We start from the raw sequence: 14,520 nt of genomic DNA, 5'->3' as shown, positions 1-14,520 counted from the left end.
TCAACGGACTGCTCTGCTAAAAGAAGGGAGAGAAGTGCTGCAAAAATGCTTAAAATGTGAAAAGTTGTAGTGCCTTAAAGAATACACTACGATCCGTGGCAGAAATCTCATTTATGTGAAACAGTCCAAAGACCAACAAAATTAGATAAATATATTTACCGTGTAAAGACATGTGGAAGAGAGGAGAATTCCCTTATTGCTCTATACATGGAAATACTGGTGGAATGAAATAATTGAGTAAAACGGTTGTTGACTTTTCCACTGCTTTTCTTGGGGAAAAAAAAAGATTCCATTTAAAGGAAAGACCACTCTCAAGCTCAAGTGATGTGACAGATATGTCTTCCTCCTGCCCCTTCGGTTTTTGAAAATTCATAAGTTCCTTTTATTCTCTCTTCATTCCAGAAAACTAGGCATTCACTTACCAGAATCCAAAATGCAATGAAAGGAGTGCACTTCTCCTTACGTCACAAGTGGCTTGGATGTGATTCTTTTAATGAGGTACTAATGAGGACCTAAAGGTTCTGTCCTGTCTGTGAATTATTTTAAATGGACACAGAGGTGGCCTTGGGAGACTTGTTTTTCAACTCCCCGATTTTCTCACACTGGCCTACACCGGACTTGAAGGCTTAACAAACTCTATATGAATTTTAAGCTCTGGAAGAATTTAAAAACTGGAATGTTTTGCTGTCCTTTCAAAATAAAGAGGTCAAAGCAGGCAGTTGTTTTTCTGAGCAACTGACCATGGAACGCCCAGGTCTCCATGTTCAGGGCAATGTATTTTAATAGCAGCAGTAGCAGCTGCTACCTAACATCAATCAAGCACTCTGGGGCCAGGCACTGAGCTACGTGCTGTGCATAAATGATTTCATTCAAATGGCACAATCATCCTGTGAAGGACTATTATTATTTCTATGCTAGAGGCGAGGAAATCAAGACTTAGAGAGGTTAAGAATCTTGTCCAGTTTTCAAGACTAGAAAGTGGCAGGACTAGAATTTGAACCTGGGAGTTAGGTGTTTTTAGAACCTGAATATGTGTCAGATTGCTCGCTGCTTTAGACACTGTTTTCTAAGCACACTCTGTGTGTGTGCTCAGTTGTGTCAGACTCCCTGCAACCTCGTGAACTGTATGTAGCCTGCCAGGTTCCTCTGTCATTTTCCAGGCAGGAATACTGGGGTAGGTTGCCATTTCCCTCTTCATCTAAGTATATTAAAGAATATATAAAACAATGACATAAGAACAGTCATCCACTTGCTTTTAGAACTTCATTTCTCTCTCCCACACTTCTCTCTTCTTCTCCCTTCAAGTCTTAAGTCAGAATTGAAGGACAGAAGAGTGGAGATAAGAGGTAGGGCTGAGTGACATTTTACCACCTGAAAAGAGCGTGCTGCTGTAACTCCTCTCGGAACTAACTGATACACGAGAACAATTAATCTCAGGCCCTGAAATTACCTCATAAAAGCAAACTTGAAAAAAAAAATTCATTTTCATTATTTTTTTTTCCCCAAGAGGTAAAGGAAACTTAAAAAACTGTTCAATCCTTGACACTACAGTAAAAGTACCGAGACTCTAGATGCGAAGTGGGACAGGACCAGACATGGGCCTTTCAGGGCCTAACCTGTGGCTGTGAGCAGGACGTGCGGCTCCTGTAATACTGGCCCTTCCATCTGTCTCAGAGAGGTGGCCTGGCTCTGGCTGACACCACCAGTCGCATGTGATGGGAACAAGAGGCAAAGATGTGGAGAATGGTTAAGCGTGGTCTAATATGAATACAGTGTGTGCTGTGAAACACAAAAAAGAGACCGGCTCCTACCTTTAGCACAGATTATGACTCCAAGCACTCAGTCCTTGGAGAATTTTCTAACTACTGTAGAACCATTTCATGTTTAAGTCCACTCTCATTTAAAGAGCTGGCAATTCATGAAAGTAACAGACAGGCTTATCTAGATTTATTTCCAGTCGAAATCTTTCTGTATCAATTGCCCAGATACGTGTGTTTAAAGTCAAATATCTACAAGGTTCACTACATTTGGCTGAGCTCTATCTTTGATTTCTACAGAGTTCAGAGGATTATAGATCTTTTCAGTTTCATGTAGTAGAGCTATGGGCTGCAATGGTTTGTGGTGCTGGGATTATAAGTAAGTAGGTGGAAAGCCTTGGCTCCAGTTGGAAGTTGAAGACGGGAGGGCTACAGTGACTGGTGTGAGATAAGGAGTCATTTAACTCTTCTGGCCTCTTTTTTGCTCTCTCTGAGAAGAACTCATGCCAACATCAGACAACATATCTAAAGTGCTGTGGAAACTCCAGAGAAAGACTCTACACAGGCCTTTTAAAGCTGCGTCTCCGCAGACACAGAGAACAGACTTGTGGGCACGGGATGAGAGGAAGAGGGCGGGGCGAACTGAGAGAGGAGTGTGTTAACACAGACATTGTCATACATCTAGGACTTGAATCCCGTATCACTTACCTATATCGCTCCTCCTGTAAGGCCTGCATTATTAGCGAATAGTCCCTCTGATAATGTTCCTTGAGGGTCTCAAAAGATTCCTCGAGTCGGGCCTGGGTTTCCCGGATCTCTTGGACCTCGTGCAGCAGTGCATCGAACCCTGAGCTCTGCATGTCCAGGGTGTTGGTTCTGGAGCTGGACGCTCCTACGGCGAGGCCGCCGGCGGTGCTGTTGGCGCCCACTGAGCCCGAGGTGGCGCTGGAACAGTCCTCCTCACTCCCATACTTGGGGCTGGACTGAAAGGTGGAAATGGCCCCCAAGGCCTTCCCTGCTTCGTCCACCTGCCCTTCCTCTAAAGAGTCCTTAAGGTTGGGGATGTTGTCGGCGCTGCCAAACTTATTACGAATTAGAGATGCAATCTCTCTGGGCTTGGAGACCACGGCCCCGGCGGCTGAGTGGGTTGCCTGGGAGAAGCTGGACAGCCCCCCCTTGACACTGTCCACCACGCCTTCGCTGAAGCCGGTCACCTTGGCGCCCACATCCTTCAGCCCCTGGTGCATGTCCCTGAAGACGTCCTTTGGCTGCCGGGGGATCCCATTCTGCTCCACCTCCCGGAGCTTCCTGTGGTAGTGCTCGAGCTTCTTCTGCAGCTGCTGGATGGTCTGGGCGGACTTCTGGTTCTTCTTCTCAAAGACCTGCTTGATGCGGGCGGCCTGCTGCTTGTCTGCGCTGTTGGCCAGCTTCAGGTACTCAGCCACGTTGTCGTCCCGGGCCGTCTGTGCAATCTTGATTTGTTCCGTGAGCTTCAGGATCTTCTGCTGCAGGTGGGCAATAGCAGCCTTTGTGCGCTGAGGGTCTGGGGTTCCATCCACCGAGTCTGTGTGCAGGCTGCCATCTGTGCTGGAGGCCACCGCACTGGAGGTCTGGGCGAGGCTGCTCACTTCCAACCGCTCGATCTGGTGTGAAAGCAAGAGGGGGAAGTTAGAAGGAGCCCAGGAGGACTTGCTCTCCACCATTGATGGGCCCCAACGTATTGAAAAAGTTCACCTACTCAGCACAGAGCATTGTTCTAATTGTTTAAATCACTCAGTCCTATCTGACTCTTTGCGATCCCATGACTAGAGCCCACCAGGCTCCTCTGTCCATGGGATTCTCCAGGCAAGAATCCTGGAGTGGGTTGCCATTTCCTCCTCCAGGGGATCTTTCCCACCCAGGGATCAAACCCACATCTCCTGCATTGGCAGGTGGATTCTGTACCGCTGAGCCACTGGGGACGCCCACTCAGCACAGAGTGCTGACCCAGTTCCTCCTGTCCTGTACCAGCCCCCTCACCCTCTTGGATACTGTCCCCAAACAAACACACTTTGCTTTAAGCAAAACAGATACATGAGAAAAGATTTGCAGAGGCTGGAATCTGTGCAAAAGGTCTTCTGCTAGAGGATTTCTTACAGTACTGCTTTACATAATAAAGCTCTCCTAATGAGTTTAAAGTATGAATTAATTCACACTCAGCACACATACTTGTGTTTAGAAGTTTATCTGTGTACAACATAGTACATCTGCATTTCAATTTAATCATATGAAAATTGTCTCCGTATTCACACGCCACTGTATTCCAATTCTTGCTTTCAGATTACAGTCGTCTGAAAATGTTGGTGAGAAAGGTAACTTAAGTGGCTACATATAAAAATCCAATTGTTATCACGTGTCTTTTTAATTAAACCACATCAAGGGGTACGGAATCATTCTGTCTGTTCCAACAGGGACACTAAATTGGAAGTTGGTGGCATGTGAAGGGGAGAATGGGAAGGTCCTGCTAAAAGTAGCAAGCATGAACGTGGTAAGGGCTTGAAAGTTAAAAGCCCAGATCACAAGTAGCTGTGATAAGCTTGGGCAAGGTAACACGAACTGTCTGGGAGAGAGACAGAAGAAGTAAGTAAGTAAACAAGTCAGGGACTAAGTTCAGGCCTTGTGAAGTTCAAATTTTATGTGTTCTGTCTACTCAAAGATTTTGATTAGGCAAGGGACTCCAAAACACATATAATGACTATCTTCTTGTGTGTGTGTGCACCCATTCAAGGGAGCCAAAGAAGAAGACAAATTGTTCAGATTTGAAAACTTCAACTATCATACTTCAAAACCATCAGGCCAAAGCTAAGGGAAGGTTGAGTTTCTCTAACTCAGGAAAAAAAAGCCCTTCCAAAAGGTGTGCCTGGATGTGGCTTGTGGTGATGAATTAGGGCAGGGCCCATGCAAAAAGAGGATGAGATGGTTGGATGGCGCCACTGACTCAATGGACCCGAGTTTGAGCAAGCTCCAGGAGATAGTGAAGGACAAGAAGGCCTGTGTGCTGAGGTCCATGGAGTCACAAAGAGTCGGACACAACTGAACAATGACAACCATGCAAAAAGGCTTTAGACACTGCTCTCTATTGAGTAGTAACAGTAAGAAATAATGAAATAACCATTGTGGGGTAAAAAAATTCCCACTAGGAGTGACAATGTACAAGTTCACCACCCTGGAGAAAGAAGGGCACATTCTTTTCCTTGTTTCCCATCCCTAATCTTGTTTACCAGTAAACAAGATGGTAGCAAGAACTATATAGAGGTTACTCTCATATTCTGAAAGGCCAAATCAATAATTCTGTAATGACAATAATACACCAAATCTGAAATATTCATGAAATGCTGACCATTAACTTGTCAGTCTAGAGACGCATTCTCCCTTTCCCGTCTTGGCTGTACCTCCTCAGTCTGCTGTCTGAGCAGGGACCATGTTGATCTCTAAGATGCATGCAGTTCGCAACTGGGTTCAGTATACTACCACTGATGTGAATAGCAAACAGTATTATTTTCCTTCCAGATGAACAGAAGTGAACTACTGTATGCTGAAATAAAAGCAAAAGATAATCTCTAACTGAAACAAGTAACAAAAATGACATTATGCTCCACTAATGAAACGGATATGCACAAGAGTCAGGAAGCAGGACGATAACCGTGTCGGGTCCCTTTTCCATCTACCCTGCTCATCTCTAGGTGCCTGCTCATCAGCATGGAAGGGCCAGGGGGAAGGCAGCAGAGGTGAAGATGAGCCAGAGTTCCAGCTAACTGAGCTGCCCAGAGTTGCAAGAGAAGCTCCTGGAAACCCACTCTGCTCAGGGCCTCAGGGTCACTCTCTCAGGCTGCACAGAGCTCCCACAGCGTGATTTTCTCTCTGAAGGGGATTTCAGATCCCATAACTACCGTGCATATAATTACATGATCCTGACTGTGTGCTTATGCTTGACAGCTCCCCATCTACCAGTGTAACAGGAAGGCAAACAAGAAACACCTCTAGACTGAGGACCACAAGCTTACGCATGGTCTAGTTTTCTTAGGCTCTTTCTTATCAATCTGAATATCAACTTCTACGCATCCTGTTGTCTGAGGAAGTGTCGACATGGAAATCAAGGGTCACTGTTACTCTGGGAGGACACACATGGATCATACTGCCCAAAAGATACTGTTGGGACTAGAATCGAGGTGTTTTAAATGTATTTATTATTTATTTATTGAAATACATCTATTTTACAATGATGTGTTCATTTCTGCTGTAGGGCACAGTGACTCAGTTATACACACATATATACCTTGTCTTCCATTATGGTTTATCACAGAATACTGAATATCGTTCCCTGTGCAACAGAATAGGACCTTGCTCTCAGAATCAAGGTTTGATTCCATCGCTAAAACTGCAAAAACCTATATAGAGGTGGGTTGCAATTTGAAATGGCAACCCACTCCAGTATTCTTGCCTGGTGAATCCCATGGACAGAGGAGCCTGGCGGGCTACAGTCCACGGGGTCGCAAAGAGTCGGACCCGACTGAACGACTTCACACACATATAAAGGTTCAATATAATCATTTACAAATGATCACAGTTTAGATGTGATGTTACTTCCCTGCACAGCAACTGAAGAGATAATCCAGATTCTCTCTACTCTGACTTCTCTGTCTGGGCTGTCTGGAGCCCCACTGCGTCCTTCCCGTGCCTGATTCCCACTTAGCATAAGCAATATGCCTGCGAGAACACTGCTGACAGAATCCCCTGTCCTCAGCATCGAGAAAGAAGACTAACCCTCAGTTTCAGCACATGGGTAGTTTAGACTTGAGACCATGAATCCCTGGGTTACCCAGTAACTCCTCCCAATTTTGGCAGGCACTATTCTTAAAAATGAAGAGGAGCAAGAGAAATCGGGAGAAGAGGGGAGGGGGCAGAAAGAAAAAGGGAGAAAGAGAAAGATACATTGAACTGCAGTTACAGGACAGGGGTGAGAATGCTCCCTTGGTATCGACGGTGCTGTGAACCAAGTCTTTGGTGGCCTGAATACTTAGCACTGGAAGGGCTGACTCAGCCATGAGTTGTAAATGTACCAGCTGCAAAATTTGCTTTCCCAAAAGTCTTTGCTAGCGTACGAAGCTCTCCACATCTAACAATGTAAAATTTCATTCCTACTTCACTCCAGACAAAACTAAATTGCCAATATAAAAAGAATGTTTTAAACCTTTTTAGAAGGCAGTAGTGGAAAATAGGAGAAGGTTTTCTCAAACGGAAAAAGGCACAGACCAGAAAAATAAGACTATTAAGTCTGGCTACAGTTCCTATAGCAGGGAAGCACGGGTTCTGGCATAAACTGCTCGGGTTCAAAACTGGCTTTGCTACTTACTAGCCATATGACACTGGGCAAGTTGCTCAACTTCTGTGTTCGTTTCGTCATCTGTACAATAGGGATAGTACTAACGCACACAAAATCAGCTCAAAAACAGCTTGAAAAAGCACTGATACACAAGTAATACTCGTGACAATAATCCTGATCACCTGTGAACTTGGCACTCCAAGTCTAGTTTGTCTCAAACAGCCCTTTTCTGTTGAGAACCACTTAAGACTCCACTCTCTTTTCTACCACCAGCACTTCTCAGGTCTATCTTCATGAAGAACAAAGGTTTAAAATCATGTCGTGGGTGTCACTGCGTATGTGACAATTCACTGAAACGTGAACTCTGGTGGGGTCTGCTCACTAGCTTTGGAGCTACTGATCTCACCATGTGCCTCAGCAGAATTGTGACCAAAAAAAAAAAACCCCAAAACTGTACCATGGGTCACTTGGGAGTAATGGAAACTCCATTTGAATCTATGTATGCTAAGGGCGCAACTGGAATGCAGCTCTCCGGCCAGGGCGCACAGCTTCACACGTCCAGTCTTCTGCCTTCAAGGACACAATCTCCTTTCCTTTCCTGGCTGAAGGGAACCCAGTCCAGGCATAACCTCCTTCCGGGAATCTGTCCTGACGGCCTCCTGCTCCCAGCTGGATTCATGTGTGCAGTCACTCAGTGGTGTCCGACTCTTTGCAACCCCGTGGACTGTAGCCCGTCAGGCTCCTCTGTCCATGGGGATTCTCCAGGCAAGAATACTTGAGTGGGTTGCCATTTCTTCCCCTAGGGGATCTTCCCACCCAGGGATTGAACTTGGGTCTCCTGCGTTGCAGACAGATTCTTTACGGTTGGAGCCACCAGGGGAGCCCCTGGAGTCACGGCTCTTCCTTTCTATTCCCACACATCTATGCGCCTGCATCACTGTGCCGATCACATTATGCTGATACGATTGTTTGAGTGGGCTGCTTCTATTGACGGTTCCTGTGGGGTGGGGTCATCACTCATCTTTGTGCCCTGAGAAGGTATCGCAATGCCTTGGAAAAGAAAATATCCAGTAGGGGTTCAATATAAATGCTTGCTAGCGTGTCCTTCAAAGGATCCTTTTAGAGCTCATACACCATGCAGTGACTGAGCCTATGTGACTATGAATGGAACAAAGGTCAGAATTTTTTTAAGAAAAACACCTTCCAACAGATGATACACATTTCTCCAAGGCTGCTGAGGAAAAGCTACTGCCTGAGTTGAATATGCATTGAGATGATTAAGGTCCTCTCTGGCCCACCCTGCTCCAGCCCACTGCAAAGACTCCATTATGGGATCCAGGGCTGCTGCTCAGAAGGCTCCGTCACAGGAGAACTGTTTTCCTGCTTGTATGAAACACAGCTCTGAGGATGAGCACTGCCAGCTGTACTTCAGGCCTGATTCGTGGATTTGATGGGTTCGTGTGAGCCCGGGATAGTGGGGGAGGGAGGGAGGAAGAGAAAGAAAGAACAGAATAGAAAGAGATCACAGGCAACCTACAACCACAGCACTGACGGTGTAAGTATAAAATTATATGCTGCTTTTTTATGGTTAGGAGCTGTTTCTGTAAGCACAGATTCACTGTTCAACTTAACCAAGGGGTTTCAGGTATCAGGTCGCGTATGCCACTGGAAATGTTCAAGCAGAGACTTCACGCCTGAGTGTTAGAACTGTCACATGAGGATGCACTGACAGTTGGAACAGATGATCCCTGTTTCCTTCTAATTTTAAGGTTTTAACTTTTGTGAAAAAGAAATAGTGACTTGGGGTATGGGTTTTTCAAAAATCTTTCTCATAAATCCTCAGAATGAAGAATGACTAGTCTGAAGCACACAGATCTGCTAATACTAAAGTGACTTTCTAGTTTTTGAGCAGGTGCCAACGAGCAAAAGAAAAAGTGACACAGAAAAATGCTTTCACTGCTGAAGATTTAAGAATGCATGTATCAGTAAAACCCACGTGTGGAAAAGCAAATCTATAAAACTGCCACCAATGAGTTCCCCTTTACAAGTTAATTTCCCACAAATACTCTTAGGACACAGTCTAATTAAGACAAAAGATTTCTAAGCCTTAGCTTAATCCTATTTATTTCAAGGAAGTCTGATAAAACAAAAGTCTAAAAAGCAATGAAAGAATCTGCAAAGCTCCATGTGGTTTGTGATAATCTGGTTCTCTCTGGACTGACTATTGTTAGGCTTACATGTGGAGTAAAAAGCTCTAAGGAGGCGCTGTATAAACTGTACACCCTCAACTCCATTTTATGGCTTGATTACTCTTCTTTCTCTTTAAATGGTCTTAGATATAATGCATTTGCTAACAGTTCCCAAATGTATAGTGTAGCCCATACTTTCCTTAACTCTAGACTCATATACCCAACTACCCACCTGCTATCTCTACTTGGATGTCTAACAATCACTTCAAATTTACTAACATACAAAACTGAGTTCCTGACATCTTCCTAACCTGTGCCCCCTGCAATCTTTACCATCTCGGTAATGGCTACTTTACTGATCCATGCGATCATAAAGCATAAAGAGTTTAAGTTGTCCACGAACACAAAGTAAAGAAGTGGCCAAACCACTGTTTGAACTCAGGTAGCCTGGCTCCGGAGCCTGCGCTGTTACCAACATGCGTAGTATGTTGCCGCAGCAAAATGTTTCAGGCTCTTGCAGAATCTGCCTGCTTCTCATTGTACCTCAGCTGCTGCCACTCTGGTCTACGACACTATCAGTTCTTCCCTGCATGACTGCAATCATCTCCTACACTATTACAGCAATAATATTTTTACAGTCAAAAATATTTCAGCAGTCCTTAAAAACCTAAGTCAGATCACAATATGTTTAACTTTCTGGTAGCTCCACACATTGGTCAGAGTAAAAGCTAAAGTCCTTACAATCGATGATATATAAATCAACGTTCTCAAATAGAACATAATGGATATAATCTAGCTGATACTTCAGAGTAATAATGGGACAGCAGTAACTTAAAAAAAGAACTAAATTAAACACATCAATTAAAAATACTGTCAATAAAAAATTAAAAAAATTTTAATTCTACTATGAAAAAAACAGCATAAAGATGTGACTAGTATGGATTTCAGTGCACGCTCAATCACTTAGCTGCAGCTGACTCTGCAACCCCATGAACTGTGGCCCACCGGCCTCCTCTGTTCATGTGATTTCCCAGGCAAGAATACTGGAGTGGGTTGCCATCTTCCCCAGGGGATCTTCCCGACCCAGGGATCAAGCCCACAGCTCCTGTGTCTCCTGCATTGGCAGGTGGGTTCTTTACCACTGAGCCAGCCGCAAAGCCCCATCCATCAGGTCACAAAAGCCAAAACCAAACCATGCCAAAGCCCAGGAATCATCCTTGACATCACCTGCCTTCTACCTGTATCCACTCCAATACCCAGTCCTATCCATTCTTTTCCAAATTTCCATCAAAGTATAATACTCGCCACCCATCTCTACTTATTTCTACCATCAAACTCTTAGGACAAAATCTTGTCCTCTCTCTGCTGAATCACTCACACTGACTGATCTACCTGTATTCATGTAGGCCCTCAATTAAACTGAAGATTTTAATATTAAAAAAAGGAAGTCCTAAACCACCCAATCCTTACATTATTTTAGTAGCTTCCCACACTCTTGAAGTATTAAGAACAAGAACCTGAACTCGGTCGACAAAGTTCTACGTGAGTGGGCCCTGGATCTCTCTCTAGCTTCATCTCATAGCGTGCTCCTCCCACTCCAGACACTCTGGCTTTTTTCAGGCGCTGCTGCACATCCTTTCTTCTCTCACGGTGGATAAAAAGTTATTGCTCGCCGTCTGTCTCTACAAAGATGAGGTCACTGGCCACTGTGATCGCTGATCTTCAACACGTCCTGAAAGTGTTTCAGACCAGAAATCAAGAATGAGGGACTCTGTGCTCTGGGAAAAACTGGCAGAACTGGCCTTCAGATAGTTAAAGATACTTTTCAGGAAAAGATTTTATGACCCCAATTTCCTGCATCTTTTCAGATCTCGAAAAGCACTAAAATCATTAGCGCAGACACTTGCTTCTCGTGACCAGCAGTAACCTGCTCTAGACTAGCAGCACTGTCCGTAAAAACGTATGCGTGAATCCCGTTACCAAAATCGCACATACACTAACACCACCCCTCCCTTTGCAGCAATTCCTCACAGTTATCTGAGAGACTGTCTCCCATGCTATAGTCCTCATTATGTTCCCAAATAAAACTCAAGTCACAACTCTGATGTTGTGCATTTTTTCAGTCAACGTCACCACGGGATCTTTACTCTTGCAGTACTGCCTACTGTCCTTTCTTCAAGTCTCAGCCAGGCATTCTGCTAGGCGCTTGGGCATATACTGACAAACAAAATAAAGTCTCTTCCTTCATGACGCTGAGTGCTAAGTCGGGAAAAGTGGTAGAGAGAAAAAACCAGTAATCAAATGAGATATATTGCGAAAAGTGCTACAAAGAAAAAGGACAGAGTGCTGCGAGAAAAGGAATAATGTAAGACAGAGAAACCTACTTTAGACTGGAAGGTCACAGAGTAATTCTTTGAACAGGGGCACTGAAACTGAGTTCTCAGAGACAGAAAGGATGCTGTTACTTAACTAGGCCACAAAGGAAGAGAAGTCTTATTACTGTAGGTCTCATGTGCCGACAAAATATACAATTTGAATGATCATAATCAAGATGAAACTACACAGTTAAGCTGACAATTCAAAAAGAGAAAAAAGATTTGTCTATTCATTGCTTCTCACAACTCACTTGGTGAAGGACTGAGACTGTGTTATCAAAAACGTTTAAGGAAGAAGCACAGGGATGGGATGAGAGAGGAAAAGACCAGAAAAGAAGGGGCCACCTGCCCAGTAACCAAATGGAGTGTATGGATAGCTGTATTTACCAGGCTTACATAAGCAATGAGTCAGCAAAAAGCCAGGTGTCAATGGATCTTTTCTCTGCCCACTCTAAGCAGCTAGAAAACTTGGCTCTTCTACTGGGTAGAAGAGGGGCTCAAGGACAAGGTCTGAGGCAGGCTAGTAAAACAGCCACCGCACTATCCAGTGGAACTTGCCCAAGAAAGGCTGGGGAAGAGGAAACCTTTGTGCTCAGCAAAACACAAGAAACAGGATACAACTTAAAGCAGATTAGGGCAAGGTGATTCTGGTAAGATTTCACTGACCTAATGTAACTATTTCTTTAACTAGCAATAAAAATGCTTATTCAGCCCAGTTCAGTTGCTGAGTCGTGTCCGACTCTTTGTGACCCCATGGACTGCAGCACCCTGGGGTTCCCTGTCCATCACCAACTCCCGGAGGTTGCTCAAACTCATGCTTACTAAAGAGCCCCAAATCCAGACTCCAAAATTTGCTGAAAGCAAACTCTAGATTTTAAAGAGATAAATATCTTTATCTTTCTTGGGGGTCCATAAATATTTCGGGGCTTCTTTATACAACTATCTTTTCTCTAAAAAAGGCTAATATGTATTAACAGTAACAGAAGGGCTCATAATGATGGAACTGGGTCTGGCAAAGCAAAATTGTACAAACTAGAACACAAAAGGGATTAAATCACAGTACAGGCAAAGAGATAAAGCACTAACCAACCACTTGATACCGAACAGCAAAGATAATGAATCGAAGACAAACACCCACCAACGCACAGCTATGAAAATAGCAGACTCTTCAACCTGCCTTCCTCTACCTCCATACTTATAATTCTCAGCCTATTACTGTTCCAGTGGCAACAATTAAATAAGAGCACAGAGCCTTTATTTTTTCTTCTCCACTTCAGGCCACAGGGAAAGCTGTAAAAAAAAATGGGGGGAGGGCGGTTAACTATGACTGTTCAAAGAAGAAAAAGGCTATCTAATTGTTAGTGTTCTTTGCTCTGGAAATTCCTAGCTTCTACCACCTCATGGATATCTGAGAAAACCTGATGACTATTTCTGAAGGTCACAGAACTGAATGACCAGAAATAATGGCTTCCTTTCTGGCTCCCTTGGGTATCCCTTTCCATCAAATGTGAATCTGCAAAATGTTTTAGTCATTGCTAAGAGGCAATTCTATGTAGCAGATACAGAAAAGTAGAAACAACAACAACAAAAAACAAAAAAAGGGGAGGGGGCCGGGGCGGGGGGTGGAGACCCAAAACATCAGCGACACATTTGTCTTACCAAAGCCCCCTGTCAGGCAGTCTGCTGATTTTGCTTGCCACAAAGCTCATCCTTCATTTGTGCACTGCCAGCGCAAGCTTGGATCGCGCAAACAATCACGACCTCTTTTGGCTATAAGCTCTTTCCATTTGTCCCAGCTTCCAAACTGCAGACGAGCTGTGGCAGAGTCTGTCACGGCTGCACATACTTGGTTTCCGAGAATAACGCGGTAAATGAGGACAGCTACCACTGGGAATGCCTTCCCCCACCAACAGCCAGCCGAAATGAAGCTTCTAGTTGATCCCTGGGCTTCTCACCTTCACAGCCTCAGAGAAGTGCCTTTCACAGAACAGGCAGGTACAGCCACACCACATCAACATCCCCGCATAGCCACCACCCTGCAGTACGGCCTGCGTACTGTTCTGCTTCTGTCTCCCGTGTCAGCTCTTGGAGCTTTCTACACTGGGGAGCCAGGGAGGAAGGACTCTGTGCTGAACAAACAGAAAGCTTCTGCCAAACAAGCATCCGTGTGTGAGAGAGAGAGTGTGTGTGTACGCACGCGCGTGCCTGGGTGTGGGCACAGTTTGCTAGAGCTGAATGCAAATGAACAGTTTGAGACCGGAGATCACAGACAGTATCTGCCGCTCCTCTCCAAGCTGTGAGCATCTTTTATAAAAGACAAAAGCATCCAACGGGCTGGGCTTAAAGCTACAAGACGTTCATTCACCATCCACATTTGTACTCTCATTTACAACCAGAGAACAGCTCAAGGAGGTAAAAAATATTCTAAATAGGGTAACACTGTTTAGGGAGCTTGGTTCCACAAAGACAAAGAAAAAACAATCCATGTTTCAACAGAAGACTAAAAGATTGCCAGGACAAATTTCTATGCTTTTCTAAAGTTTCTTCTCTTATTTTTCATTTTAGGTTTACAAAGTCATTTAAATGAAAACTGAGCAAAGACAGACTTCTTGTGCAGAGCAGAAGACCCTGAAGTCTTTTTCACTATGGACAACAGGAAAAAAAAGCTTCTGAATGAAAAGCAATAAGCTCTCTGAAGTGTAAGTAACAGATTAAAACACCACAATCGTAAACCTGAGCTCAGCTCCTGTACCATCACATACTATTTATGGAATACTCACGATACTGCATGAAAGAAGAAAATGTTTTCAAGAGACTGTTCCTGCCCTGAAAAAGTC

The 14,520-nt window shown here is 44.3% G+C and overlaps 1 protein-coding gene across 7 annotated transcripts in view; it reads right to left on the bottom strand.

The window, feature by feature from the left end:
* Window positions 1-14,520, bottom strand: part of TMCC1 (transmembrane and coiled-coil domain family 1) — a 156,546-nt gene that overhangs the window by 21,360 nt on the left and 120,666 nt on the right. For 6 of the 7 annotated variants that reach the window (XM_070360201.1, XM_070360200.1, XM_070360203.1 and 3 more), the window contains one exon: window positions 2,466-3,400. In XM_070360201.1, the coding sequence (XP_070216302.1) occupies window positions 2,466-3,400 (935 nt within the window). Of the gene's footprint in view, window positions 1-2,465; window positions 3,401-13,638; window positions 13,798-14,520 lie in introns of those variants that run through there. The other variant, XM_070360204.1, reaches the window with a different exon arrangement.

The sequence above is a fragment of the Bos mutus genome, chromosome 22 (assembly GCF_027580195.1).
Source record: "Bos mutus isolate GX-2022 chromosome 22, NWIPB_WYAK_1.1, whole genome shotgun sequence".
NCBI classification, from domain to species: domain Eukaryota; kingdom Metazoa; phylum Chordata; class Mammalia; order Artiodactyla; family Bovidae; genus Bos; species Bos mutus.
Note: the sequence above shows the minus strand (reverse complement) of the source record. Positions and strands in the feature narration are given on the sequence as shown.